The 27,135-nt window shown below is 40.3% G+C and overlaps 1 protein-coding gene and 1 long non-coding RNA gene across 49 annotated transcripts in view; one reads left to right on the top strand and one right to left on the bottom strand.

Moving 5' to 3' along the window:
* Positions 1–5,217: 5,217 nt before the first annotated feature.
* LOC140703159 (uncharacterized) lies at positions 5,218–12,631 on the bottom strand. The gene is made up of 2 exons (XR_012082518.2): positions 11,985–12,631; positions 5,218–5,403 (listed from the first exon to the last, which is right to left on the bottom strand). It is a non-coding gene; the product is annotated as an uncharacterized LOC140703159 (long non-coding RNA).
* Positions 10,822–27,135, top strand: part of GPHN (gephyrin) — a 454,199-nt gene continuing 437,885 nt past the window's right edge. For 7 of the 48 annotated variants that reach the window (XM_072986100.2, XM_072986102.2, XM_072986107.2 and 4 more), the window contains exon 1: positions 12,822–12,986. In XM_072986100.2, coding sequence (XP_072842201.2) covers positions 12,923–12,986 — 64 coding nt within the window. In that variant the 5' untranslated portion in view covers positions 12,822–12,922. Of the gene's footprint in view, positions 11,204–12,670; positions 12,987–14,076; positions 14,230–27,135 lie in introns of those variants that run through there. The other 41 variants (XM_072986109.2, XM_078390336.1, XM_078390232.1 and 38 more) reach the window with 22 other exon arrangements.

Here is a 27,135-nt window from a genome sequence, read left to right on the forward strand (position 1 = left end):
CCAATTGGAAATGCAAAAACAAAAAACAAAACAAAAAATAAAACAAAACAAAAACAAAAAACACCAAAAAGCAAACAAACCCTGCAAGACCCATCGGAAGTGGGGGAAAATAACAAACTCTGCAAGACCCATCAAAAATGGGGAGGAAACACCAAAAATCAAAAAAACCCTGCAAGACCCATTGGAAAGGTGGACAACAAAACAAAAACAAAAAAACAAAGACTGCAAGACCCATCACAGCACAGAAACATAACCCCCCTTGCCCCCAGCTGCAAAACCCACCCAGAACAGGCAGTTTTTAAAAAGCAGAAAGTAGCACCTTAACAGGCAGTCCGAAGCCTCCTCCGAATGCACATTCTAACTGCTGGGGCAAAAGAGCTACAAAGAAGCAGCCTCTTCGCCACCAACAGTTAGCAGTTTGAATTCCCTGCCTTTTTCCCTGTCTTTTTTCCAATCATAGCTTGAAGCAAGTTGAAGCAAAATTGTGCGGCCGGAGCTGGTTGTAACTCGAATCTGTCGTAAGTTGGGACATTCATAAGTCGAGGCACCACTGTAATTCCAAGTAAGCTATTTCAGCTCTGAACCAGAGTTTGGTGTCAGTAAGAGACTGGATGAAGGTGAACAAACTGAAGCTTAATCCCGACAAGACAGAGGTGTTCCTGATGAATTGAAAAATGGGTCAGGGTATAGAGATCCAACCTGTGATGGATGGGGTTAGGTTACACTCCCCCTGAAAGCTCAGGTGTGCACATTTGGTATACAGTGGTGCCCCGCATAGCAAGGTTAATCCGTTCCGGATTAACCCTCGCTATGCGAAATCGTCGCTAAACGGGTAGGGGAAATGTATTGAAACGCATTAAACTTAGTTTAATGCGTTCCAATACCTTTCTTACTTACCCGTTCAGCGAGGATTCCAATTGCCGGCAGCCATTTTCGCGCCTTCGCTAAGCGAGGGCAGGGCGCGAAAACGGCTGCCGGCAGCCATTTCCGGGCTTCTGGCAGCCATTTTGGAACCGCCGATCAGCTGTTCGGCGGCTCCAAAATGGCCGCCGCAATACCCGATCTTCGCAATGCGGGTTTTCCCCATTGCGACGATCGGGTATGTTTCCGTATAGCGATCCCGAAAAAGGGATCGCTATACGGAAACATCGCTATACGTTGCACTCGTTAAGGGAGGCACCACTGTACTACTGAAACCATTCCAGGTTTTGGTAATGGGCAGGACCGTTCAGTGAAGAGCTCTGAATAAATATAGGAGAATGTCCTCCCTTATGTGTACTCTCTGTGCACTAAGATCAGAAAAGGAAGCTGTGCAGATGAGTCCCTTCTTTATTTCAGACTGGTTGGGATAAAGGCTTGGTTCATTCTTGACGCCTGTGTCTTTGTTATAAAGCATCTACTCTAGAGAAGACTATCAAGGTATTTCTATCTTCTTGTTGAAGATAATGTTTTTTAAAAATGTTTTTTTCCAGCAGGCACTTGGGAGTTTGATTTTTATTGACTTGCCAACTACTAAAAAAATCAAGGTTGTTTTATTGCTGCCTTTAGGCTCTTTCTTAACTAATGCTGTTGTTAGTACTTTTTGGTTGTTTAGTTCTTCTATAATGATTAATTTTACTGTTGTTGTTTTCTACTTAAGAATGTTATAAGCAATTCTGAACTAAGAGACATTGGAGGGGGGAAAATCACTACAAGTACTTTTGTGTCACTACAATTGTTACTACCCGAAAGAGATCTGAGGTTCATGTTAGAAAGAATTGCTAATACGTTCCAGTTTCCCTCTTGAACCTTTGCTCCAGTCAAAGAAACCTTTCAATTCCCATTGCAGCTTGTTCTCCTTAATCTTTTAATCCTTATCTATCTCTTACAAATCAGATGTAACAATCTGATCTTGGAAATGTTACTTTTTGGGTCTACACAACCAGAACCACTCCAACCAGCAAGGACAGTAGTCATGAAGCTTGGGAGATTTTATGAGATGTAGTCTAAAAAGGGCTCCGTTTCTGGGCTCTGCCCATTAACTACACAAACTATCCTGCACATTGTTTGTAGAAAAGACATAGACATTTTGAAACCAGGCATATTTTTTTCTTCCTTTGCCAGCCACTTTTGTTTTGCCTATATAAATGCTGGGTAATTGAACATCCCTCACGAACCTAAGAAAAGTCATGTGGATTCAGACCAAAGACTTATCTAGATCAATCGCCTGATTTCCACAGCAGGAAGTTAGAGGTCCACAGGAAAATCACATACAGGGCATGCATGAAGCATCTCTCTCCCACTGTTGTTGCAAACGACTGCTATTTAGAGGCATGCTTTCCAATGAGCATTGAAGACTTGGCTCTTCCACCAGGCTTTCCCCGATCATTATGTTACTGCAATCTCAGCCTCCCTTTTACCATCCTTTTTGCCATCCTTTTCGTAATCCTTTCACCACCTTTACTACCATCTGTTTTAATTTACTTTGCTGGTTGTTATATTTGTTTGAATGTATTATTTTTTTTCATCGTGTCTTGATATTGTGCTGTTTATTTTGTTGTTAGCCACCCAGAGTGGCCTGGTTGTCAGATGGTGTGGTGTATAAATCCAATAAATAAATAAATAATCCTGGAAGTAGTCATCAAACCTGGTAAAGCCAGCAGGCTTTATCCTCCATGATTCTCTCTGATCCTCCTTTTAAAGTCATTGACATTGGAGGCTATCACCACATCGTGTATACGTATGTATTAGTACTATGCTCCACCATAAGATCTACTGGCAAAGGGTCAATAAGAAATACTTTAATGAGTATTATTATGCCTGTTGCTCCCCAAGCCAGTGTGCAAACACAATCAGTTTCAGTTTTGTCAAACACATTTGAAAATTCCAAATTGCTTCTTCTAGTCAACTGAAGATTTGCTTCCTTTTCTTTTGTCAGAAAGACTGAGAGACAGAAGACAAGTCTTGGCCACTGAGTAACCTGGCAGGAAAAAATTGTACTTGCTTTCCCATTTAGCTGGTATGTCATACAGTTTCCAAGATATCTCAATTTGCTTTTTGTCAAAGTGATACAGTATTACTGCATTATTCACAGTACTATGCCATTTTGTAAAAGGGAAAAAGGTAAATTGATGTCTCTTTAAATTATACATACAGTAAAGCCCTGAGGCATAGTTTTGGGGAGTGAGTGGAGAGCTAGATTTTTGCCTAGATGATCTGGCCAGCTGACAGCTTATATTGTCATGGCTAAATATGGCAGGATGCTTTTGGCATAGATCTCTCTGTGAGTTTATACATCCGTGGGAAAAACATTAACGCGACAAAAATTCTCTGCTGAATAGTGATGAATGAACACCTTCAGAAATGCAGCATTACTTCTTGCAAGATCTTGCTTTTGGCACGGATTGCTCTGTAATGACCTGTTGAGACACATTAATGCTTTATTCAATTCTGCAAAAAACAAAACAAAAAAAACCCCAAAAACAAACCATTGGTTTATGAATGTGAGATACTTCGCTTCTGTATCCATGATTCAAATGTGGCACAATATCATGTTCACATTGCCAGCAGGAAAAAGTATGTCATGTTGTACACAGCAAAGGCAGCCTGGATGTTGACAACATCACTGGCAGCAGTCAAGAAGGTCTACAGCAGGGGTCCCCAACCCTCGGTCCGTGGCCCAGTCTGTGGGCTTGCTGGAACTGGGCTGCAAAGTCGGATCTCCGCCCTTGCACGCACGGTGGGCTTGTTGTGCTCATGCAGGGGTATGTGTCACACTCACGGGGGGCATGTCACACTCGTGGGGGTGGTCGCGCTCACGCAGGGGCATGTTGCGCTCGCGCACGGGGGTGCCCCTGCCACACCCAACCGGTCCGCAGTCCCAAAAAGGTTGGGGACCGCTGGTCTACAGGATACCCTCGTGTGCTCACTACCATTCAATGTGACACCTAGCAAGGGAAAATCCCAGAAGCTGACTCCTATTTTCCTCAGCTAACTACTTCTCACCCAAACACAAAACAATTGTTAGGGCTATTTTTTAACAAGTGTGAATGGTATGTGCTCTACAGTCAGTACAGTGGGGTCTCTACTTAAGAACTTAATCCGTATTGGAAGGTGGTTCTCAAGTTGAAAAGTTCTTATGTTGAATCTGCATTTCCCATAGGAATGCATTGAAAACCATTTAATCCGTATCTGCTCTTTTCCGTCCATAGAAACTACAGTGGAACCTCTACTTAAGAACTTAATCCGTTTTGGAATGGTGTTCTTAAGTTGAAATGTTCTTAAGTTGAAGCAAAATTTCCCATAGGAATGGACTGAAAACCAATTAATCCGTTCTGGCTGTTTTTTTGTTATGTAGAGGTGCGTTCGTACATTAACCAAAGCTGGTTAATACGTACTCTACCACTATGGGGAGAATTTTTTTTTAACCTAAGATGACCTAAGGTTAAAAAAAGAGCAGGAAAGGTTTTTTTTCCTGTTCTTGTCTTCGATTTCTGTTCTCAAGTAGAAGCAAAATTTAGCAAATGGAGCTGTTCTTAAGTTGGATTGTTCTTAAGTAGAGACGTTCTTAAGTAGAGACCCCACTGTATAGATAAGATGGAAATACTGTAATCAGACAACTGAACTTAGGCATTTCAGACATAGTATTTGTTCACTTTGTTCTGACCCTTTTGTTGCTTGATGAGAGGTGATCACAGGGCTTACCAATACTTGCTGCCTAAATGTTGAATAGTGCCAAGATGCTTCAGAAGCATTAGCATCAAGGTCATGGATCTCTCTACAGACTGTGTCTGCATTCTTGAACTTTGTAAGGAGACAGTGTTGAACATGCACTTGCTTTCTTGACTGCTGTTTCCTGTTGGTGCATCAGTACTGAATGCATGGAAAGTGTCATAGTGTTAACCCTATGCCTAGTATAAAACAGTACAACAACATAAACTAAGGGTTTAGGGAATGGGGGAGATAAAAAGGTACAGGAACATAAGGAAAAAATACAGTACAAATTGAGATAAGAGGGGATGTTGGGAGACATTCCAGTAAGACCAGTGAATAGCCTGGTTCTGGCCAGAATCCTCAACATCTCACATGCCGTGAAAGAACTACAGTATAAGAGTTGTAATAAGTTGGTTCTGACTTGACTATACAGTATACAGTATTATATATATATATCTGTTTCAGCTATATTTCATTTCCTTCTAATGAAGGGTGTGAGAGAGCAAAAAACTTTCATAAGCATGATCACATTAATTGATTTATTTAAAACCAAAATGTTGTAAAAGTTAGTATTTTCTCAGTTTTCATTAATAAACAAAGTAAATCTCTCTTCATTGATCTTCTACTCTGAATTCCATCTGAATCCTTTAGAAATGGTTGGGGTAGAGATTACTCACAGTGCAATTCTACACATCTGTGCACAAGTATGCCCTAGGACAGAAAGAGAGATTAAAGGTAATCCATGACTAGAAAAGAAAATCCGTAACTAATACAAGTGTCTGAATGTTTCACACTTTGGGGAGCATGCAAATTAGCTTGCTTTGTTTGGTGACTGGTCTTCAGTATGTAAGCATCAGATTCCTTTGAAGTATGATTTCACAAGTCGTCTAAAGAATGCTTCATTTGCCTTTTTGCAACGTTAACATGCTTTCAGTTGTAATTTATGGGAGTACAGTGGTGCCTCGCATAACGAGCGCACCGTTTAATGATGAATTTGCATAGCGATCTAATTTTTTAGATCGCTAATGCGATCGCATTACGATGTTCTGTACAGGCAAAACATTGCATTGCTATGATCGGTAAGCGTTTTGCTTACCGATCTTCGCATTGTGATGTTTTTTTAAACAGCTGATTGGTGGTTCCAAAATGGCCGCCGGGTGCCCAAAATGGCCGCTGCAAGTGTTTTCGCGTCCTGCCCTCGCTTACCGAGGGCGCAAAAATGGCAGCGCTATGGAGAAACATCGCTGAACTGTGAGTTTTGGAGCCATAGGAATGCATTAAACGAAGTTTAATGTGTTCCTATGGCTTTTTACGTTCCGTTTAGCGATGTTTTTGCATAGCGACGATTAATCCGGAACGGATTAACGTCACTATGCGGGGCACCACTATAGTTCTAATGTCTGTTTCCAGCCTGAGTTCAGTCAGAGTTCCTTCCTAGTAAGTGTGCACTCTACTGCAGCTTAAATTATAAAGAGCAGGTATGCTAATTACACATCATGTCTCATGTTAATTGGTCGTGTGCTCTTTCTCTTAAAGGTAGTTTCAAAAAAGGGGGCTCTGCAGCAAATTTTTCCTTTTTATTAACAAATGCTTAAAAATGAACAACCTAATTCGGGCATTTTATTTTCAAAGAAAATAGTTAGATAACAATTAATTTAATAAGTATTAACAGGTTAAATGTTACTGAGCAGTGAAAGGCGAATATGCTATTACTTTTTTTTTATTGTATGACAGTTACATGAACTTCCTGAATGTACAGCAATGAAGGAAACAAATGTTCTTGATGCGTTACTGGTCTATTGAGCCAATTAGTCCCTTTCCCTCACTTCGATAAAAGAGATAGAATTCTATAAATGATCCACTGAGACAGCTAGTACTGTGACTTCATTTGGCTTCACACCAATGAAACAAAAATCAAATCCTGTATCCTATTATTGACCCTCTCAGCCAGCCAAACAGACTATCTTCAATAGATAGCATGTTTTAAAATAGCAGGAATTACTGCAAAACATTAGAAGAATATAAAATACTGAATTAGGAGATTAATAGTAGACAGATGTTTTAAATCTTCTTAAGTATTTGCCTCAGATAATTTTCAGAGAATTTATTTTTGAAGCATTTCTGCTACATACACAACACTTTAATCTTCAGCATTAGACAACTCTGTATATGTCTATTCAGAAGTCATTGATTTCTATATGGTCTACTCCCAGGTAAATTGACACAGGATTGCAATTTAAATCCCATTAATGTAACGCAAATATCCATGTTTTTTTCCTCTTGTGTATTAACAAGGAAGGTTTCAGTTCAATGGTTGTTGCGGGTTTTTCAGGCTCTTTGGCCGTGTTCTGAAGGTTGTTCTTCCTAACGTTTCGCCAGTCTCTGTGGCTGGCATCTTCAGAGATCAGCACAGAGTGCAGAACATTTATTTATTTATTTATTTATTTATTTATTTATTTATTTATTTATTTATTTATTTATTTATTTATTTATTTATTTATTTATTTGTATTACATTTATACCCCGGCCTAACAATAATAAAATAAAAACAATATAATAAAATAAAAAATGATGGTAATATTTTTCAAGATGGGCGGGGGGGAATATTCAAGTGATGACTGGAGGGAAAGCCTGCCTAAAGAGCAAGGTCTTCAGTTTCCTCTTAAAAGCACCCGGCAAGGGAGCCAGACAGATCTCTGGGGGCAGACTGTTCCAAAAGCAAGGGGCCACTGCCAAGAAGGCCCGGTTTCTTGTTCTTTCTCTCCGGGCCTCCCTCGGCGTTAGGTCCCTCAGCTGCCCTTCCTGGCTAGAACGAGTGATTTGGGTAGATGTAGGTGGGAGGAGGCGTTCTGCTAGATATCGAGATCCTAAACCATTTAGGGCTTTGTATGTCATCATTAACACCATCATTAACACTTTGAAATCAATGCAGAAATGAATGGGCAGCCAATGCAACGCAGCCAGAGTGGGGAAAATATGCTGATATTTTCTTGTCCCACTTGGAAGTCTGGCCGCCGCCGCATTCTGCACCATTTGAAGCTTCCGCATCATTCTCAAAGGTAGCCCCACATAGAGTGCATTACAGTAGTCTAATCTTGAGACTACAAGTGCATGGACCAGAGTTTCCCAAACCACCAATGTAGGGGCCACCCACCCTCAGGACCTCCATCTTGTCCATGTTCAGCCTCAGCCCATTCTCCTGCATCCATCGCAGTACAGCCTCCAGGCAGCGCTGAAGAGACAGGACGGCATCTACTGTGGTTGGAGAAAAGGAGATGTAGAGCTGGGTGTCATCAGTGTACTGATGGCACCACACCCCCTGATGACTCCACCCAGCATCCTCATGTAGATATTAAACAGCATTGGGGAGATAATCAAGCCCTGTGGAACCCTACAATTGTGGCTCCACGGGGCCGAAACCACTCTCCCCAAGCTGTACTCTCTGAAGACGGTCCTCCAACAAGGATCAGAGCCAGGCAAGCGCCAGACCACTGATTCCCAGCTCGGAGAGCCTCCCCAGGATGATACAGTACTGTGGCTGCTGGTATAGAAGGTGGCTGCTGGTATAGAAGGTGTCAGCCTCCCTCAGCAGGTCATGATGATGCACAATTAATTGCTTGAAATCCCAAAGCCCATATTTCTGAAATAGAGCAATGTCTGAATTGAGGAATAATGTTGGAGTTTTTAAACCTCACATACTGCCTTGAGGTGTAGCTGGGAGGAAACTTTGTGGGCTAAGGTGATGGTCAATCTATCAAGCACCAACTAATTGTTCCCTCCTGCATCTGAATTCAGAAAGCCCTGCCTCTTTGCTCTGTATCTCTTTTTCCTCTCTTAATTCTATTGAGGTCTGTTGCTGAAAGCAGTAATGTTTGTCAGTTTGCTGTTGATCTGTAAGACATTAAACAATTTTTATTCTTTGTATTAATAATGTCTCAGAGTAAGTTACTGAGACTGCAAGTGTCAATTAATAATAAAAGGGGTGGACTATTCTGGGGAACTTGAAGCTATTCTGCTCTGTGAATCCCTGCACTTCTGCTGTGCAGCTAGATGAATTTCACGAGAAATTCAAAACTCTACTACAAATAAATCAAAGAGAAAACCCAGTTTTGAGACATGCTGTTTTACAGTAACAGGTTAAGCTTTAAGCAATGTGGCTTAGAATAAACTAACCAAATATTTGAAGAAAGATTTAGTATGATCATATAATAGGTAAATCAAGTTATCTGCTAAAAAAGAGTTGCAAATAAATAATGTTAAGTGGTTGGTGAAAGTGTTGTTGCTAAGCAATGCTTTTATTTGTACTTAAGGTCTTCTATCTGAATTTGTGCTTATTTTACCGCTCAATGAACTGTTTTCTTATTCCAGTTATACTGACTCTAGTAGAAATGAGAAGTACCGTATATAAAATTACCACATTAAATTATGATCCAAAGTAATCCATGACTAGCACTGTGCACCTATCAGAGCGGTTAGGATTTGTTTTCTTAAACACCCCCACTTCATATATCAAGCCATTTTTACTTCTAAAAAGCAGATTATGATACTGCATACTGTTCATATCTGGGTGGTGGTTAATAGGATATGTAGAATAAATGGGTGATATTTATTCCATAAATAAAGCATCTCCTTAAAACCCAGGCACAAGAACGTTATATTGATGTGCTCAGAGGTAATCACATTGTCTAAAACAGTAATTATATTATCTGAAACAAATACAAAATGACCAGGTGGATTTTACTAGGTGGAACAACCCTGGTAGGAAACAGTTATCACGTGGGATGCCAAGAGGATCAATGATGCAGCTGAGTCTGTTAAACATTCTCATCCCATTTCTCAGTTATGACAGCAGTATAAAACCAATACAACAGCCCAGGAAGTGCAAAACAGTGCCACTACTGTACTTTATTACTGTTGGGTGCTGTGTAACAGCAATTATTAACTAGATACATATCAACAATTATGTTATAATGCTGCTGTTGGTTTTAACCTCTAAAGCTCTAGATGACCTAGGATTTAAGTATCTTAGGGACTGCCTATCTTGCAGTGAATCTTTAATATTTACAATATTTAAAAAGAATTAAACAAGTACCATGTTAAACTGTAAACAAAATCAATACTAAAAACACATTTAAAAACAACAGAACACAACAATTCAATTTGAAAATAAACTCTCTGACTGCCGATCACTAAGAAAAAGGCTATCTGAAGAGAAAAGTCTTTGTCTGCTTGGGAAGGACAGCAAAGATGGGGTTCCTGTGGGGGGGCATTCCAGAGTCTGGGTGCAGTGACAGAGAGGTCCCTCTCCCGTGTCCTCACCAAATGCGCTTGTGACTGTGGTAGGGCCAAGAGAAAAGCTTCTTCTGATGATCTTTAATGGCCAGGCAGGTTCATAGAGGGAGAAGTGGTACTTAAGATAACTTGGACCCAAGCCATTTAGGGCTTTATAGGTTAAAGGCAGCACTCTGAATTGTGCCCAGAAACGAATTGGCAGCCAGAGGAGCTGTTGTAGCAGGGGAGTTACAGAAACAATTGCAGGAACCTACTTAACAGACACACACACACAAAAGGCTTTTCTTCTCTCCTGCATGAATCTCTCATACTGTGGAATGCACTTCCTTTACAGTTATGATCAGCTTCCACTGTTGCTGCTTTGAAAATGGCTGTAGAAACACATTTTTAAAAACTGGCATATAATGTTTAATGGTGCACTTGACTGATTATAATGTTATTAATGGTAGTGTTGCTTTTATTTTAATTATTGTAGTTCGCATTTGTTTGACTTGTTTTTATGGTTTCACAAAGATTGTAAACTACATTGAACACTAATTTGCAGTGAAAAGAGGTTTATAAATTTAATATTACTTATTATTTTATGATTTAAGATAATCATCAACATTGACATCAGGAAGCAATATTTTAAAATCACTATTAGACTAAAATGCCTTTCTGGGGAAAGTTCAAGTGCTTTTTCTTTTTAATTTGAATCTGCAAGGAATTTATGCAATTGCCCTATAATTTCACTGCCATCATACTCTGTGAGACTGGCCAGGAAGCCCTTTAGATTCTTGCATTAAACAATACCAAAGAACAGGATTCTTGCATTAATCTTCAATATCAATGTTTTTTTGTTTCTTTACCTTAACACCCTGTAAATAGCAGAAGATAAACTCATTTAAACAAATAAATGAAACTTAAAAACCAACATACAGTTACTTGGGATTATGGCAAACAAGCCATAGTGAAGATAACATTTCAATTAAATATGCAAAATATTAGGCTGTAAATGTCGGTTTTAGATAATGAGGCCATACAAAGCAAAGTTGGAGAACCACGTTACCCTCCAGATGTTGCCAGACTACAACTTCCTCACTATTGGCTATTCTGATTATGGCTGGTGGAAGCTGCAGTCTGACAACAGCTGGAAGGCCACATATTCCTCATTCCTGTTGTAAATAGATGTGCTTTGTTGACTGTTCCACAGTTATGGAGTCCCTGCCTGGAAACGATGGTAAGACACTTTGAGTGACTTTTAAAGAATTTGAATTCTCTTGAGCATGAGTAAGTTCTTTATGCTGCTTGAGGCTTTAACCTGGATTTTAAAAACCTTTGATTTGCATGTTTTATTTTTAGCTTTTGCTCTAAATATGTTGCAATTTGCCCTCAGCTCTTGGAACAGAGTGAGATAAAATTCCAAAGAAACAAGGTAAAACTTGCTTTCAGAAGATTCTAGGCTCTTATAATTTATGATTAACATAACAATCACCTCTGCATTATCTAGTTAACTATTTCCCCCTTTCTAGCCATTAAAACGCTGTGTAGATACTGGCAGATGGGTGTAAAACATCACCAAATTTGCCAAAAGCGCACAGCTAAAGGTTCTGCAAAATGCTTGCACAAAGAATGTATGTGGATCAAAATATGCATGTGTTTGTGCAGTAGAACATTTTTGTTTATTGCAAGGAAATGATCTAGGCTAGTTTTGACCATAGGTCCATTTTTAATTTTAAAATGTCACAAATTCTGAAGTGCTGTGGACTTGATATGTGGTTGCTAGGCCTGTGTACATGCACAGAACATGACATCCGGCACAGTAGAGTCATGTGTTATTGCTGTATGTATTTACAAGCAATGCAGGTGTGTGAACCTGCAGAGTGATGCAGGGTTATGCAATACAGTGGATGTGAATGGAATGCAGGATAATACATTGCAGCTTGTTTCCATGTGGTGACAGTGACAAGCAAATTAAATGAGCAAAGCTTTCGTGGTTTGCATTTCACTATGAGAAATACCTGAACACTGCATTTGTCTTCCATTTCACAGCTTTTCTACGCCTTGATATGCCAATAAACTCCGCCACTTGGCATAGGTATCGTGCACGCAATGCAAAGCAGTAAACGTCGCTTCAGTATGAAAAAAAGCAATGAATTTTGAGGGCGAGAATGTGGCCGTCAATTCCAGCAGGTGTGCGTGCCGTGCCTTGCACGTATGAATGCAGTGTGTAATATGTGCCAGTGCAGCGTGATGCAGTCAGTTACGTGTGGATATAAAAATGGTGACTGATGCATGTGTGGGTGCAGTGCAGGTGCATGCAGTGAAATATCAGCGTGTTCCAGCCAACGCCGGGACGGATGAGCTTTGTTGGTGTTCCTTCCGTTTCAAAATATGGAACGAGGCAATGACACTTTGTAGACAGGAGAGAGACTCAATCATTTTCTGGAGGGGAGGGGGAAAATTGGAAAAGGATTCCCCCGCACTGGTACACCAGGACCTCCCCTGCTCTCCTCGTCGTAACCCAATCGGATCGAACGAAGGAGGCGGAAAAGCAGCAGAACAGAAAGAGCGAGGACAGAGGCGTTGATCTCGGCGCTCGATTGACGCCGCCTGGACGCCACACTTGGAGGGTCCTCCTCGCGCCGAGAACTCGCCCGCGTTCTTCTTCGGCTCCTCCTCGTGCAGCCTCCGTTCGCCCGACCTCCCTGAGGCCCCGCCTTCCGCCGGGGGAGGGGGGGTTGGCCACGCCCCTTCACATGCATTTCTGCCGGGCGCGTGCGCCCCACAGGACCGCCTCTTTGGAACCTGGGCCCGCCTACTCCCCCCCTTTCCCCGCTGGCTCCACCTCACGCGCTTTCCCTCTCCCCTTTCTCCCCCTTCCCCGCGCTCGCGCTCCTTCTCCCCCCCACTCCCCCCCACCCGCCTCGCTGTCAGTGCGGTGGCTGCGCTGGGAAACATGGCGTCGGAGGGGATGATTTTAACGAACCACGACCACCAAATCCGCGTCGGGGTCCTCACAGGTAATGAACCGCTGCTGGGGAGCGGGGCAGAGGTGGCTACGGGTCGGGGCTCACCGTCAGGCCGCTCGGTGCTGGGTGTCCCTGCCGCCGCCGCCGCCGCTGCTACCACCACCAACTGCCACCTCAGCCGCTGCCGCCGCCGCTAGGGCTGCTTCTACGGCTTCGTCCTTCTTAGCTCGCCTCGTCTTCGCCGCCGCCGCCGTTGCCCGGGGAGCCTGAGCGCCGCCAACCCGGCTTCTTTCTGAGTCCCTGACTCGGCCTTGGCAGCACACCCGCCGCTGCCGGCAACGGTAGAAGACCAGGAGGACGGGAAAAACTGGCTTGGTTGGGAGAACGTATGGTGGGGATTGGGCGCCGCTGTTGCTGCCGCATGCGGGCGGGAGGCTGCTCACTGCCGCAGCCTCAAGTTCGCCGCTCCCGCTGGGGACTGGCCCGTAAATAACCGAAGGGAAAGAGAGGGGAGAGAGAGAGAGAGAAAAGGAGGAAAGGCTTGTGCCCGGGGGATGGGGGGGGCGAGGGAGAGGGAGGGTTCGTGAGATGCCGGGTTTGCCTGGGGCGCGAAGGGAGATCCAGGTGCAAAGGTGCTTGGGAAGAGTCGATGCCCAGCCGAGCTGTGGGCAGGGAAACGGCATGGTTCCTTTCTCTCTCTTTAGAGGCCTTCGTGTGTTTTTTTTAAAGGGGCGAATTCCTTGATTCTGGGCCATTTTAAATAGTAGGTTCTTTTGCCAAATCTTATTTTCTTACTGTTCTGATCCATCAGCCCAGTAGGAGATTATGCCTGCGTGTATGTGCATGGAGCGTCATAGAAACAAAGCTGTTTCCAGCCGGTGTGGATGTACCCTGCGCCCCCCCCCCAAAAAAAACTCCTCGATAGGGCTGCTCGTTTTTCCCCTCAGCGGGCCCAGTTTTCTTAGCTGTGGTGCCCCAGAATAAAAGAGCGAACAGCCACCTCCATCTCACCTCCATTCATGTGGGCAACGGAACAGGCAGAAAAAGCTACCAACGCCTCCACACTGGTGCGGCAGTGAGCATTGGGCCCGTTTAGCTTGGCCGTCCAGGGGGAGACAGCGAGTCAGCTGAGGCTGTAATTGCTGCTCCTTGCAAAGGATCTGTGACTGTTGCTCATCCCAGAGGGTGAAGAGTAGCGGAGAAGGTTGCAAGGAGTTGCTTCCTCTCCATTTGTCTTCTCTCTGAACAGCCTAGTACATTGGATCGGGCACACGGCACTGTTCAAAGGTAGCAGGTGAGTTGGAGGCAGTGGCTGTTTCTTGCCACTGTTGCTCATGTGAGCGGGTGCATGAGAACAAAAGCGGCAGTAAGGAACATCTAGTACTATTTCCCTTGTGCTATCTTATCAGCAGCATAGGCCCAGTGGATCCAGCCCTTCACTGCCAATTGGGTGAGGGAGAAGAGCTTCTGGTTGCTCTTTGAGGACTGTCTCTCTCATGCACTATCACTAACCCAATCCAGGAGCAGCTACTTCTGTCTGCTTGCCTACTTTTTTTGGACAACACAGGCCCAGGTGAGAGAGAGAAAGTGAGAGATGGTATAAATTACCACATGCTTTTCTGCTTTTGGATAGGTGGAAGAGGAGGAGGACACACAGCAGAAGGAAGATTTGTGGGCTGGTGTGTGTGTGCTTTAGATAGGGTTTGGTGTGGGTGAATACCAAAGGTGGTGAAGCCTTGACATTAGACTGGCGATACTGGCTTTTGATGTCAGCCTTGCATTTGTTTTGAAAGATTTTTCTATAGCATAGCTAAGCCATGTAACATAGACATTAGAGGTTTATTTTCCCCCTATTCTAATATTAAAGGTGTATATATTCCTTTTAAATTGTGGCTTTTGAGAAGTGAACAGTATATTGGGAAATGAAGCTGAAAGCTTTGAATGATCTCCAAGATTAAATTGGAGATGTGTGGTGATGGGTGGGAGGGGGAATGTGGGTGAGTGGATGTTTTAAAATCCTGAAGAGGAATTTTTCTTGCACATATTTTTGTTCATCTTCTTAAAGGGAACATAGTGAAAGTGGATTTTTGTCCATTACATAGCCTTGGTGAGCAGGATGATCTGGGATAAAATAGGAGTTAAATAGCAAATCAGAAACTTATTTAGTTTTGTGATATTAAATAAAAATGCTGCTCTGTTAAGAAAATGTTCTATATGCACGTACTGCGAACTTAGCTGTCCCAGATTTTTCAGGAGCCTATGGTCTGTTTATGAATAGCTGCTTGGAACCTTCCTGAGTCTGAATATGACAGAGGGAATCCCAGAGTCTGAATGATCAGTGTTCTCTTTTCTTGGTACTGAAAATACCAGCCCCTGATTTTCATCATCACCGGCTGCCAGTAGAATACATTTTGATTTGAAATGCTATTCTTTCTTTCTGCTATGCCTTTCGCTGTAACAGATTATAAAGTGACAGAATATAAAGTTCTAGAAGCTTTTGCTATAAAAAATTATAAATCTTGGGAGGGATAAATTTGGCTGGTGTGCCTTGGCAAGGCATGAAAGTCAAATTGCTGGAACTATGTAAAGTTTCTATATTTATCTTATTGATACAGATCTCACTCTACAATAAAATGTCATAAAATCTTTCAAAGATGGTTGTTTAATTTTAATGTTTTTAGCTGCTATAAGTTAACAGTTACAGTTTGGGTGTTCATGTGAAGATGTTTTCTCTATTTCTTAAAATAAATCGCAATTGAGTATTTGAGTTAGAGTCACATTCATGTTTCAGAAAAGTGTAACCATCTCATTGTTTTTTGTGTATAATTACTTAGCAAGGAAGATGAATTTGCCTTGTGCTCTAGAGTCACTAAAATTTTGTTCATCAATATAGTATGCACTATTGAGTTATTTTAATGTCATAGTAAAGTGTTTGTGAATATTGTTAATGAACCATCTATAATTATTCTGTTAATTTATTCAGGAAAGGCTAGAAGTATTGAGAGGGTTGTTGTTTAGTTTCAATTTCACACTGAATGTGCAGATAGAGTGATGGACTAGAACTCAGGAGATCTGGGTCTGAATCCCTGCTTAGCCATGGAAATTCACTGTGAAGTGGACCTAATAAAACCACTTCTTAAATATCTCACTTACCTTGAAAGGTTATTAATTATTATATTATTAAGGTTACTATAAGTCATTTCTGATTTAACAGCACACCACCACAGTAGCGTTTAATTGAAATCTGTTATTACTATCCATATTCTCTGTTTGTGTAGTTGATATTTTAGTTCTATAGTACATGGCCCGAAGTGATATATGCAGCTGTATAGCCAGCTTAAATATATTTTTAATTGCAGGACTAAAATTCTTTGGTTGTAGGTATTCTGCCCACTGCTTGTGATATCATTTGAAGTAGTTCTGATACTATTATATATCTGCCTTGGGTCCTTTAAGGAGAAAGGTGCAATAAAAATATTTTAAATAAATAAATAAATAAAATAAATTGGATTAGCTAAAAACAAAAAAACAAAGAAAAGAACAAAATTATAATATACTCTTGCTTTCCTAGTTATTCACGCAGTTCAATTCAAGGATAACCACGTTTAGTGTTTTTCAGAAATTCATGTTTTTGTTTTTCTGTGCTTCTTCAGGAAAGACGTTCCATAGTTGTATGGCAGCCAATAGAAATGTTTATACAGATCAGCCAGTACATTTAAAGGTCGCTGGTATCAAGATGCTTTGGGTTATCCTCTGGACTGCAGTAACGCGCAAGGATAAGGCTGGTGTCTTGGGCATGTTGAACATAAGCTGTAAGGTACTACTGTAGCTATTTTTAGGAAAGTGAAAAAATATTCTGACATCAGCATAGGTTTTTTTTCCTGTGCACAGTCTAAGAAGATTTTCTCCCTTGGATACTTGGTGAAACAGGCTATTCAGGAATATTACAAAGACATGGAAATAAATTATTGCAACATGTAGTAGAGACGTACCACTGAGATGTACTGTTATAATTGCTGGTGCTACCATTGTTCATATTTGAATTGGGATTGTACAACAAACAATGTTTCTATTGGTTGCCATCCTTTGTGAATGCTTATATGTTGACCTTCCAACTAGATTTGGTATCAGTGTAATTATTGTAAAGATGGAGTCTGAAAACAAGACAATTCCTTCTAGTTCTACACAACAAAAGATTTTGGTAGTTGTAAAGTTTTGTGATATTCCATGACTTACAGGATTTATCATTTATCCTGTAATGATGTGTTTTCCGATAGAAGAGTCCATTATAAGCTTCTTCAAACTGGAATTGCACACTATCTTCCATAGAAGGTAAATGTTTAAAGACTACTCATGTACTGTAAAGACAGCAGTTTCGGGGGATGGGCTGCAAGAATTAATGGTATGTTTTCTTGTTGGTGTTCTTTTTCAGGAATATACAGTGCTTCCTGTTTGTATGACTTTTTAATGCTTAAAACAGAAGGAGAAGGTTCTTTCATTTTGGTTCTTCTCTTTTGTTTGGATTCTAAGAGTATTTCCAGAGAAGCGTCATATGTACTGCCTCCCAGCTTTCAGAATCTCTCTCTTATGCATTTCTGTTTCATCTGGAGGTGCAAACTACATGTGCCCTGACATTTTCTGAACCTTTGCTGATTTTTTGGTTTAACATCTTGCTTTTGTTTTGAAAATCTTGTTTATGGGTAGCCTTGGCAGAGCAGGAACTTTTTGCTGGCTTGAAGTTTGTGCCTGTTCCCTTCTTCCTTGTGTCCCCAATGGGCAGGCTTGGCTCACTATTAACTTAACTGAAATGGTTTCCTAGGTTGCTGGAAGTGGCAAGTTCACACACATCCCTGCTTTTGAGAGCACATATTTCTAACATAGAGTAGTAGGTGTCAGATCAGGCAACCTGAAGCCTAATCCTTATAGATCTCCAGGGAAATATCAGCTGTGTCCTCACAGCTGACATATATTTCAGAGGGTGGGTTAATCCATTGTGATCCAGAGGAATGTTCTGCACTTTGTATAATCCTTCCTTCTCCTGAATATCCTTTTTATCTATTTGATCAAGCAAGACAGATAAATGAAATGACCAAAAAGTCTCAGCTTTTCTTTCTTTTATTGAATTGGCATATAAAAGCAGTTGTTATGCACTGATCAGACACAACATTAAAACCACAGCCTAACATCATGTAGGTCCCCCTTGTGCTGCCAGAACACCTCAGATGCACTGAGGCATGGACTTCCTAAGACCTCTGAATGTGTCCTGTGGTATTTGGCATCAAGACATTAGCAGCATATCCTTTAAGTCCTGCAAGTTGTGAAACGGGGCTTCCATGGATCAGATTTTGCGTTCCAGCACATCCCATAGATGCTCAATCAGATTGAGATCTGGGAAATTTGGAGGCCGAATGGTCCCTCAAACCATTCTGAACAATTTTTGCATTGTGTCAGGGTGCGTTATCCTGTTGAAAGAGGCCACTGTCATCAGGGAACACCACATGAAGGAGTGTAGGTGGTTTGCCACAGTCTCTAGGTAGGCGATACCTGTCAAAGTAACATCCACTTGAATGCCAGGACTCAAGGTTTTCCAGCAGAACATTTCCCAGAGCATAACATTGCTCACTGCCTCTGCCTTCTGCCTGTAGTGCCTCTTGCTGCCATCTCTTTCCAAGATAGATGAAGCTCATGCACCTGACCATCCATCTGATCTAAAAGAAAACATGATTTAGTAGACCAGGCAACCTTCTTTCCTTGTTCCATGGTCCTGTTCTGATGCTCACATCCACATTGTAGGCACTTTCAGTGGTAGACAGGGGACATCATGGGCTATGCATCCCCATACACAGCAGACTGATGCACTGTGTGTTCTGACACCTTTCTATCATGGCCATCTTTAAGATTTTAAGCAATTTGAGCTATAGTAGCTCTTTTGCATGATAGGACCAGAGGGGCTAGCCTTCGCTCCTCACATGCATCAATGAGCCTTCGGTGCCCGCAAACCTAATGCCAGTTCATCAGTTGTCATTTCCTTTTGATAGGTAATAATCACTCCATAACAGGAACACCTCACAAGACTTACTGTTTTGGAGATGCTGCGACCCAGTTGTTTAACTATCACTATTTGGCCTTTGTCAAAGTCATTCAGATTTTTTTCGCTTATCTGTATTTCCTGCTTCTAACACATGAAATTCATTAACTGCCTGTTCACTTGCTGCCTAGAATATCCCATCCCTTGACAAGTGCCATTGTAACAATATAATCAATGCTATTCACTTTACCACTTTACAGTAGTTTTAATATGGCTGATCAGTGTAAATGATTATATGTTTAAATGGGTATATGGTTATATATATATATATATATATATATATATATATATATATATATATATATATATATATATATATATATATATATATATATATATATATATATATATATATATATATATATATATATATATATATAATAAAACTTAACTATAAAACTTAACACAAAGTTATAGAAATAAGAATAGAAAAAGTATATGAACTAAATAAAAATATAAGTTACTAATCTAATCAAACTTAAAAAGTTCCAACAAAAATTATGGTATCCAAAAATCATTAAAATTATTACAAAATGTAATTTTTCTAAATGTTGCAAAAAGGTTAAGAATAAACATATTACAAAAAATAGTCTCTAAAATTATAAATGTTAAAATCTCAGTTAAGTACCCTCTATGAGCAATATGACAAAGATTTATAAGTAAAAAACTGTACTAGAGCATAAGTGTACTTCCACAAGCAGACAAAGACCTTTCTCTTCAGGCAGGCTTTACTTTAATTATTGCTTTTTTAATGAATTAGAGGGGTTTTTAATGGATTATTTTGCTCTGTTGTTTTGAATATGTTTTAGTATTAATTTTATTTACCTTTTTAATATAATACTTGTTTAATTCTTTTAAAATTTTTCTTTTAAACTATTCTTTTAAAATACAGTGGTGCCCTGCTTGACGATTACCCCGCTCCACAACAAAATTGCTTAACGATGAAGTTTCTGTGATCGCAATAGCAATCGCAAAACAATGTTTAAAAAGGAAAATCCGGTTGATGATGATCGGTTCCATGCTTTGGGAACCGATTTTTCGCTTTAAGACGATCAAAACAGCTGTTCGTCAAGTTTTCAAGATGGCCACCCGCTGTTCAAAATGGCTCCCCGCTGTGTTTAGGGCAGATTTTTCACTTTACAGGCAACAGAAAATGGCCGCCCTATGCAGGATCTTTGCTGGACACTGAGGTGTTTCACCCATTGGAACGCATTGAGCGGTTTTCAGTGCATTTCAATGGGCTTTTTACTTTCGCTTGACGACAATTTCGTTCTACAGTGATTTTGTTGGAACAGATTATCGTTGTCAAGTGAGGCACCACTGTATTTGTATATTTACTGTTCTAGCTTTCGGATACAGTACTGTCTTTTTAATGATGTAAGCCACCTTGGGTCCTTTTTGAAGAGAAAGGTGGGATAAAAATATTTTATGAAATCACATCAACATACAAAAATAAAATAAAATAAAAATCCTCCCCTCCCCTCACTGTAGAGTTTTCTTCCGTTAAAGGTATTCTCCTCCTTTGCTTCTTGCCCTGGTTATCTTTTCTGACGAGTATTTATATACTTATTTGTCCTTCTTTCAATGTCAACATTCTGCTGGCTCTGGTGGTCTAGAAGTTTGATTCTTCAAAGAAATTTTTAACAGGATTCTCTATTATCCCTGTAGGCCTTGTAGCTCTAGAAATCTGCAATTCCATATTGGGCTTACTGCCATTATTATGCTTTTCTTCATTCTTTTGATTATCATGTTTTTCAGGATCTGGAGCAAATACACACACCACACACTCGGTCAAGGATAGCAGTGGCGTGCTCAGGCGGGCGGGCGGGCGAGAAAAAAGAGAGAGAGAAGGAGAAATGGCTCCCTTGACAAGGAGAGCAGATGGGAACGTTGCTCCTTCCCGCTTTTGCAATGCAAACAGTTCAAGTGAAGTTCCCCGCAATCCTTTTTAAACAGCTGATCGGTGGTTTCAAAATGGCCGCCTGCTGTTTTGCCTCGCTTAAGAGGCACTGAAAATGGCCGCACCTATGGAGGATCTTCGCTTAAAGTTAGTTTTGAAGCCCATAAGAACGCATTAAACACGTTTCAAAGCGTTTCTGTGGGCTTTTAAAAATCGCTTAGCTATGAAATCACTTAGCGACGTTTTTTCCAGAAAGGATTAACGTCGCTAAGTATTTAGGGCCCTGGGATTTTCTACTGAAGGTGCCAAAATAACTTGTTTGGCTTTGGGCACTAGGTGCTTTTACTTAGATGGGTGCAAGTGGGTATTATTGGCTCTTCTGCTGTAGGTAGTAAAATATCATGGACTGACCTTGTTAATGTGCCAGCAACTTTGTCATGACTTTTTTCACCATGCTTACTAGTGATGCATTTATAGTGGCCTTCATTTTACATGATTTGTAGTTGTATCTGAATAGATTTTAGGGTTGTTTTGGGCTGAAGGTTGAAAAACTGAGGAATGTATAAGTGGCAAGGCGACCTTTGATCACAGACTCAGTTGTTTTGAGAGAGCTGGTGAAATGTTATGTAATCAGTCAGGTAGAGTAGCCAGTCTTGCTAAAGAAAAAGTGGTATGGCTTGTACAAATGGGAATTCTGCTTTGCTAACTTTTGGAAGTTCTTTGTCATGTACATATAGTTGTTCTGGTAGACACTGTATAATTGATTGTTATTTTAAAACATGTCCTCATGCTATTCAACTGAAAAAGGCTGTCTGAATTGCTGTTAAAGATTAATAGGCAGTCTTACAGATCTGGCACAAAAGTGAAAGGGGTTGGGGGGAAAGCAGGAGAAAAGGAAATATAGAGACTGGTTCATAGAATTCACATAGGTGTTCTGATCAGGAAGGGCAAAGTAAACCCTACACGTTTGTTGCTCTTCTGCACAGAGAAGGGACTAGATTGGTCTTCTCTTTGTTGTAATGAATACTGGATGGTAGAGAGTGAGCAAAAAAGCAAACGTGTACAGTCTTTCAGTACTGACTGTGTCTTAGACTTAGGCTAAAGGTCAAAGGTCTTTGACAGAATTCTTGGAGAAAGCCTCCTAGGTAAATTATAGCTGTAGGAATAAAAGAATAGATCTCTTATTTCCTGCTAAAGAATGGGAAGCACAAAACAGGAATAAATGGGGAGTTCTTACAGTGGAGGAAAGAAAAAGTGGGATCATCCAAGTATCTGCATAATAGGGAATAATGCTTTTAACTGGTTCTCATATAACCTGGAGTTGAGGAGCTGTATGGTGGTAGGTTTTTATAGATGATGCCGGACTGCTTAGATTGGTGAAAATACAGATGAAGAAACTCTGAATATATCTTAAAGAATCTGTCTGGGCTGCTTAACTGGAAAACAGTGACAAGCAGGGTGGATTAAAAATAATTGATTTTAAGAAAAATATTGATTTAAATCACAAGAATGAATTTTTAAATGTAAATTATCCAAAATCTGAATTTTTATTTAAATTGCAATTTAAATTGTGATTTAAATCAAATCCATTGGCAAGAGAATGAATGTTAGTAAAAAATATGTGCACACTGTGGCAACCAAAAAAAGAAGTCATATCTCATTTCATTTTTACATAAATAGATTTTGAAATGCTGATAAAGGGGAATGCAAATCTTGGAATGATGGTGGATGGCTGAATGAAAACTTTGACCCAGCGTGCAGTAGCTATCTAAACAGTGAATACTGTACTATTTTGACGATTATTAAGAAAGGATTTAAAAATAAAACTTATAGTAGACAAAATCCAGTTGCTTATTCTAGCAAGTCTGCAGTAGAATAGGTCCACTGAATCAGTAGAGGTTTAGTAAGTCAGCTCTCTGAATGGGCCTACTCGAACTGTCATTTATTGTGAAGTAAGTCATTGTTAGAGTATACCCATTCCCATTCAAATCAGTGAAACGTACAGAGAAGTTGACCCACCAAATCCCCATTGATTAATTATCTTGCTCCAGTGCGATTTACTATACTAAAGAACAGAATTTTGGCCAATATTGCAGTATATTTATATGAATATATTATGTTGAGGGAGCACATGCAATATTGTGTACACTCTGATGGTACCTCAAAAAGATTGTTGAGCTGAAAGAGATACAAGAATTATTAATTAAAATTCTGGAGGGAGAGGCTAGAATATATTTTCTAGAGAAAAAACCCATGGCATGTGAAGCTTTTAGTTTAGAGAAAAGGTATTACTATATAGGCAACAATACTTTTTCTCTAAATAGTTTTTATTAAATTATGCATGGTGTAGAGAAAGTGAATTGAAATATGTTATTTTTGTTTCTTAGTATTAGACCTTCAGTTTACTAAAAATGTAAAAACTGTAAGATGTAAAACTGCTTTGCAGGGGCCCCAGAATGGACAAACTAGTTTATAGAAGACATAATTTATGAATATTGCTGCTTAAAATATGTTGATGGCCCTTAGATAATTATTTTTCATAATGAGATTAGACAAATCTATGAATATTGCTAGGCATTGATCAGTCATGCATGTGTAAACCTCAAGATCCAGAAATTATATGTCATTGCTTTCATTGTTGTCTTGTATTTTTCCCAAAGGTACCTTGTTAGCCTCGGTTGGAAACAGAACGCTGAATGAGATGTTCCATATGCGTTGTCTCTGACGCATTTTTGGCATCACCTAGCAGGACAAAGTTCCAAACAGAGTAGTCCTAGAATGAGCTGGAATTTTTAGCATGTACGGTATATATTACTGAAACAGCGACATCTATGTTGGCTCAGGCATGTTGTGAGAATGGCTGATGGCCGAATGCCAAAAGATCTCCTCTATGAATAATTAGTGCAGGGAAATCGCCCCAAAGGGAGACCACAGCTGCGATACAAGGATATCTGCAAGCGGGATCTGAAGGCCTTAGGAGTAGACCTCAACAGATGGGAAACTGACATCTGAGTGTTCAGCCTGGAGGCAGGTGGTGCATCACGGCCTCTCCCATTTTGAAGAGACACTTGTTCAGCAGGCCGAGGCAAAGAGGCAGTCTCGAAAGCAGAAAAATCAGGGAGCTGGACAGGGGACAGATTGTATTTGTCTTCAGTCTGGAAGGGATTGTCACTCTTGAATTGGCCTTCTCAGCCACACTAGACACTGTTCCAAGACCTATTCAGAGTATGTTACCATAGTCTCTCGAGACTGAAGGATGCCTAATCTAATCTATCATTTGTGGGGCTAATATAGCAGGGCTCTTGCATTTTTAAAAAAACAAAAAAACAAATAAAAAAGAACAAAAACTGAGAAGGGGTACTGTGAAACAAGATACATAATAATGTTATATACTGCCAAATCAAAACTGGTCAGCACATAACATTAGCAGGCCTAATAGGGATTTCAAGGTAAGTGAAGTATTTTAGGAGTGGTCTTGCCAGTTTCACCACTCTGTGAATTTCCATGGCAGAGCTGAGGAATCAGACCTATGTCTCCTGAGTCCTAGTCCATAATAATAATGCTAATGAAAAAAAGCGAGAGAGAGGGGGAAAGAATAATACTTCTATGTACACTTGTATAAAAAGCTTCCAGATATCTAAAACATTAGTTGCAAGGTGTCATCTATGGATGATATATTAATATGTAAATAATGTAAGGTTCTTCATCCATTGAGTTATTGGGGGTGGGTATTTGTCTTCCACAGTTGTAATATAAATCTCTTGACAGTAAGAGCACAGAGAGTCCATTTAAGTTGTCCAGTGATTGACCTTATGTTTTTATGTGTTACTTGTTTATAATGTCCTTAATATAGAAAGGTGCTTTAGGTGCTTCCAAGCTAGCAGTTGTCTGTTTATTTTATTTATTATTATTTTTTGAAGTATCCCACCTTTCACCTTGAAAAGGACCCAAGGCGGCTTACAACAATGAAAGACAATATTTAAAGTTGAAAACAATGAGTATACAATGGTGGTTAACATAATTAAAAGATCAATACGTACACAAAAATTTAAAAAAAGCCACACTGTGAAATGGAAAACACAGAAATGGAAAATACAGCAGCAGCCTTTCTGTATCACAATCTGATTTGAAACTTTATGGTGCTTTTTGAAAAATGGAGCTATATGCAGGAGGCTATTTTGTTCTTATTGTCATGTGCTGGTAAGTTATTTCTGGCTTACAGCGACCTGTGAATTAATGACCTTTAAACTCCTGTCACGATCAGCCCTGCTCAGGTCTTGCAGACTAAAAGCATTAGCTTCCTCTAATGAGTTAATCCGTCTCATGCAACATTCCCTCTAATTTTCCGCTAGTGTGGGGCAGGACCCCGACTGTGATTGGAAGCAAATGGGTGGCAACTCTGCCTCAGCTGCGCAGCCATGTGGCTGTGCAATTTAGGAATATTGATCTCATGTTAAATTTCCCCCTTCTCTTGCTGCGTTCAACTTTTCCAGCATTCCTGTTTTTTTACAGTGAGTCTTGTCTTCTCATATCTAAAGTATAACAGTTGCAGTTTTACTAATTTTAGCTTTGAGTGAGAGTTCAATCTTGATTTGCCTCACTTAATGATTATGTATCATCAGGTCTGTTCCAACATACAGAGATGGTTCCCACTGCTTCCTAGATATAAAATATTCATAAGTGGTTTACCAGAACTTTCTTATGGTAGTATGCTGGCATGCATTTTTATGCCTTTTTGGCTGTCCATGGTGTCTGTGAAGCTCTCTACCACATTTTTTTCTGCCAGATTTCTTCATCTTCCAGCTTTCACATCCGTACATAATAAACATGATTTTGGCCTTGGTCTCCAGCAATGCATACTTACATTTGAGAAATGTTTCTCTGTTTCATAATTGTTGCCATTCAGTCTTCTAATTTCCTGGCTGTACTCCACTTTGGTTGATGTTGAACTGACGTATAGACAATCTTCAACAATTTCAGTTTCTTCATCATCAGTGTGAAAGCTATGTAATTCTTCCATAGTCATCATTTAAGTTTTCATAAAGTTCCACTCCTTTACACTTTCTTCTTCTATCTTAAGGTAAAGGTAAAGATTCCCCTTGACATTTAGTCCAGTTGTGTCTGACTAGGGCGTGGTGCTCATTCCCATTTCCAAGCCATAGAGCCAGCGTTTGTCTGAAGACAGTTTCCGTGGTCACGTGGCCAGCGTGACTAGATATGGAACGCCGTTACCTTCCCACTGAGGTGGTACCTATTTATCTACTCTCATTGTTACATGCTTTCAAACTGCTGGGTTGGCAGGAACTGGGACAAGCGACGGGAGCTCACTCCGTCATGTGGATTCAATCTTACAACTGCTGGTCTTCTGATCTTGCAGCACAGAGGCTTCTGCAGTTTAACCCGCAGTGCCACCACGTCTCTATCTTACTCAGTAGTAATTTTAGATCATTGTTATTTTCTGTCAGTAATATAGTATCTACATTTCTTAAATTATTGATTCTTTTCCACCAATTTTCACTCTTCATTCATCTGAATCTTATCTAGAGTCGGCATCTAGACTGAGCAGATAGGAAGAAAAAAGACACAGTTGTGACACTGTTGCCGGTGGGAAACTGTTCTGTTTCTTTATGTTCTGTTCTAGCCTCTTTTCCAGATTATAGGTTACATGATAGAACAATGAAATGTTGTGGCATGTCCATTTCTGTTAGAATGATCCATAGTATTGCATTATTCACACCATCAAAGCCTTCACTTCTAATTTTTTTTCCATTTCTTGTACATGTTTTTTTAACACTTAGTTCAGTTGAAAGTTTTTTAACCATTCTGGTTTCTTTAAACATCTCCCGTTTTTCCTTCTTATTGGAACAGTTTTAGATTGTGCCTTTAATATCTCCCTTTCAAGAAATTCCCATCCATCCTGAACTCCCTTCTCTTTCAGTATCTTTGTCCATGGAAGTACAGCCAGTAATTCCCTAAGTTTACTGAAATTGGCCTTCTTAAAGTCTGGAAGTGTGTTTGGCTGCACTTGGCTTTGCCTTCCTACTGTATAACAAATTCCAAGAGAGTGTGGTCACTCCCACCTAAGGCTCCCACCACTTCAACCTCATTAATTAAAAACGTTGAGGAAAGCTCTCCAAGGATGTTACTCTGTTGCATGACAATGCCTCATCACACACTGCAGGTGAAATAATGGCAAAACTGACTTCCTTAGG

Source organism: Pogona vitticeps, chromosome 1 (assembly GCF_051106095.1).
Source record: "Pogona vitticeps strain Pit_001003342236 chromosome 1, PviZW2.1, whole genome shotgun sequence".
Taxonomy (NCBI): domain Eukaryota; kingdom Metazoa; phylum Chordata; class Lepidosauria; order Squamata; family Agamidae; genus Pogona; species Pogona vitticeps.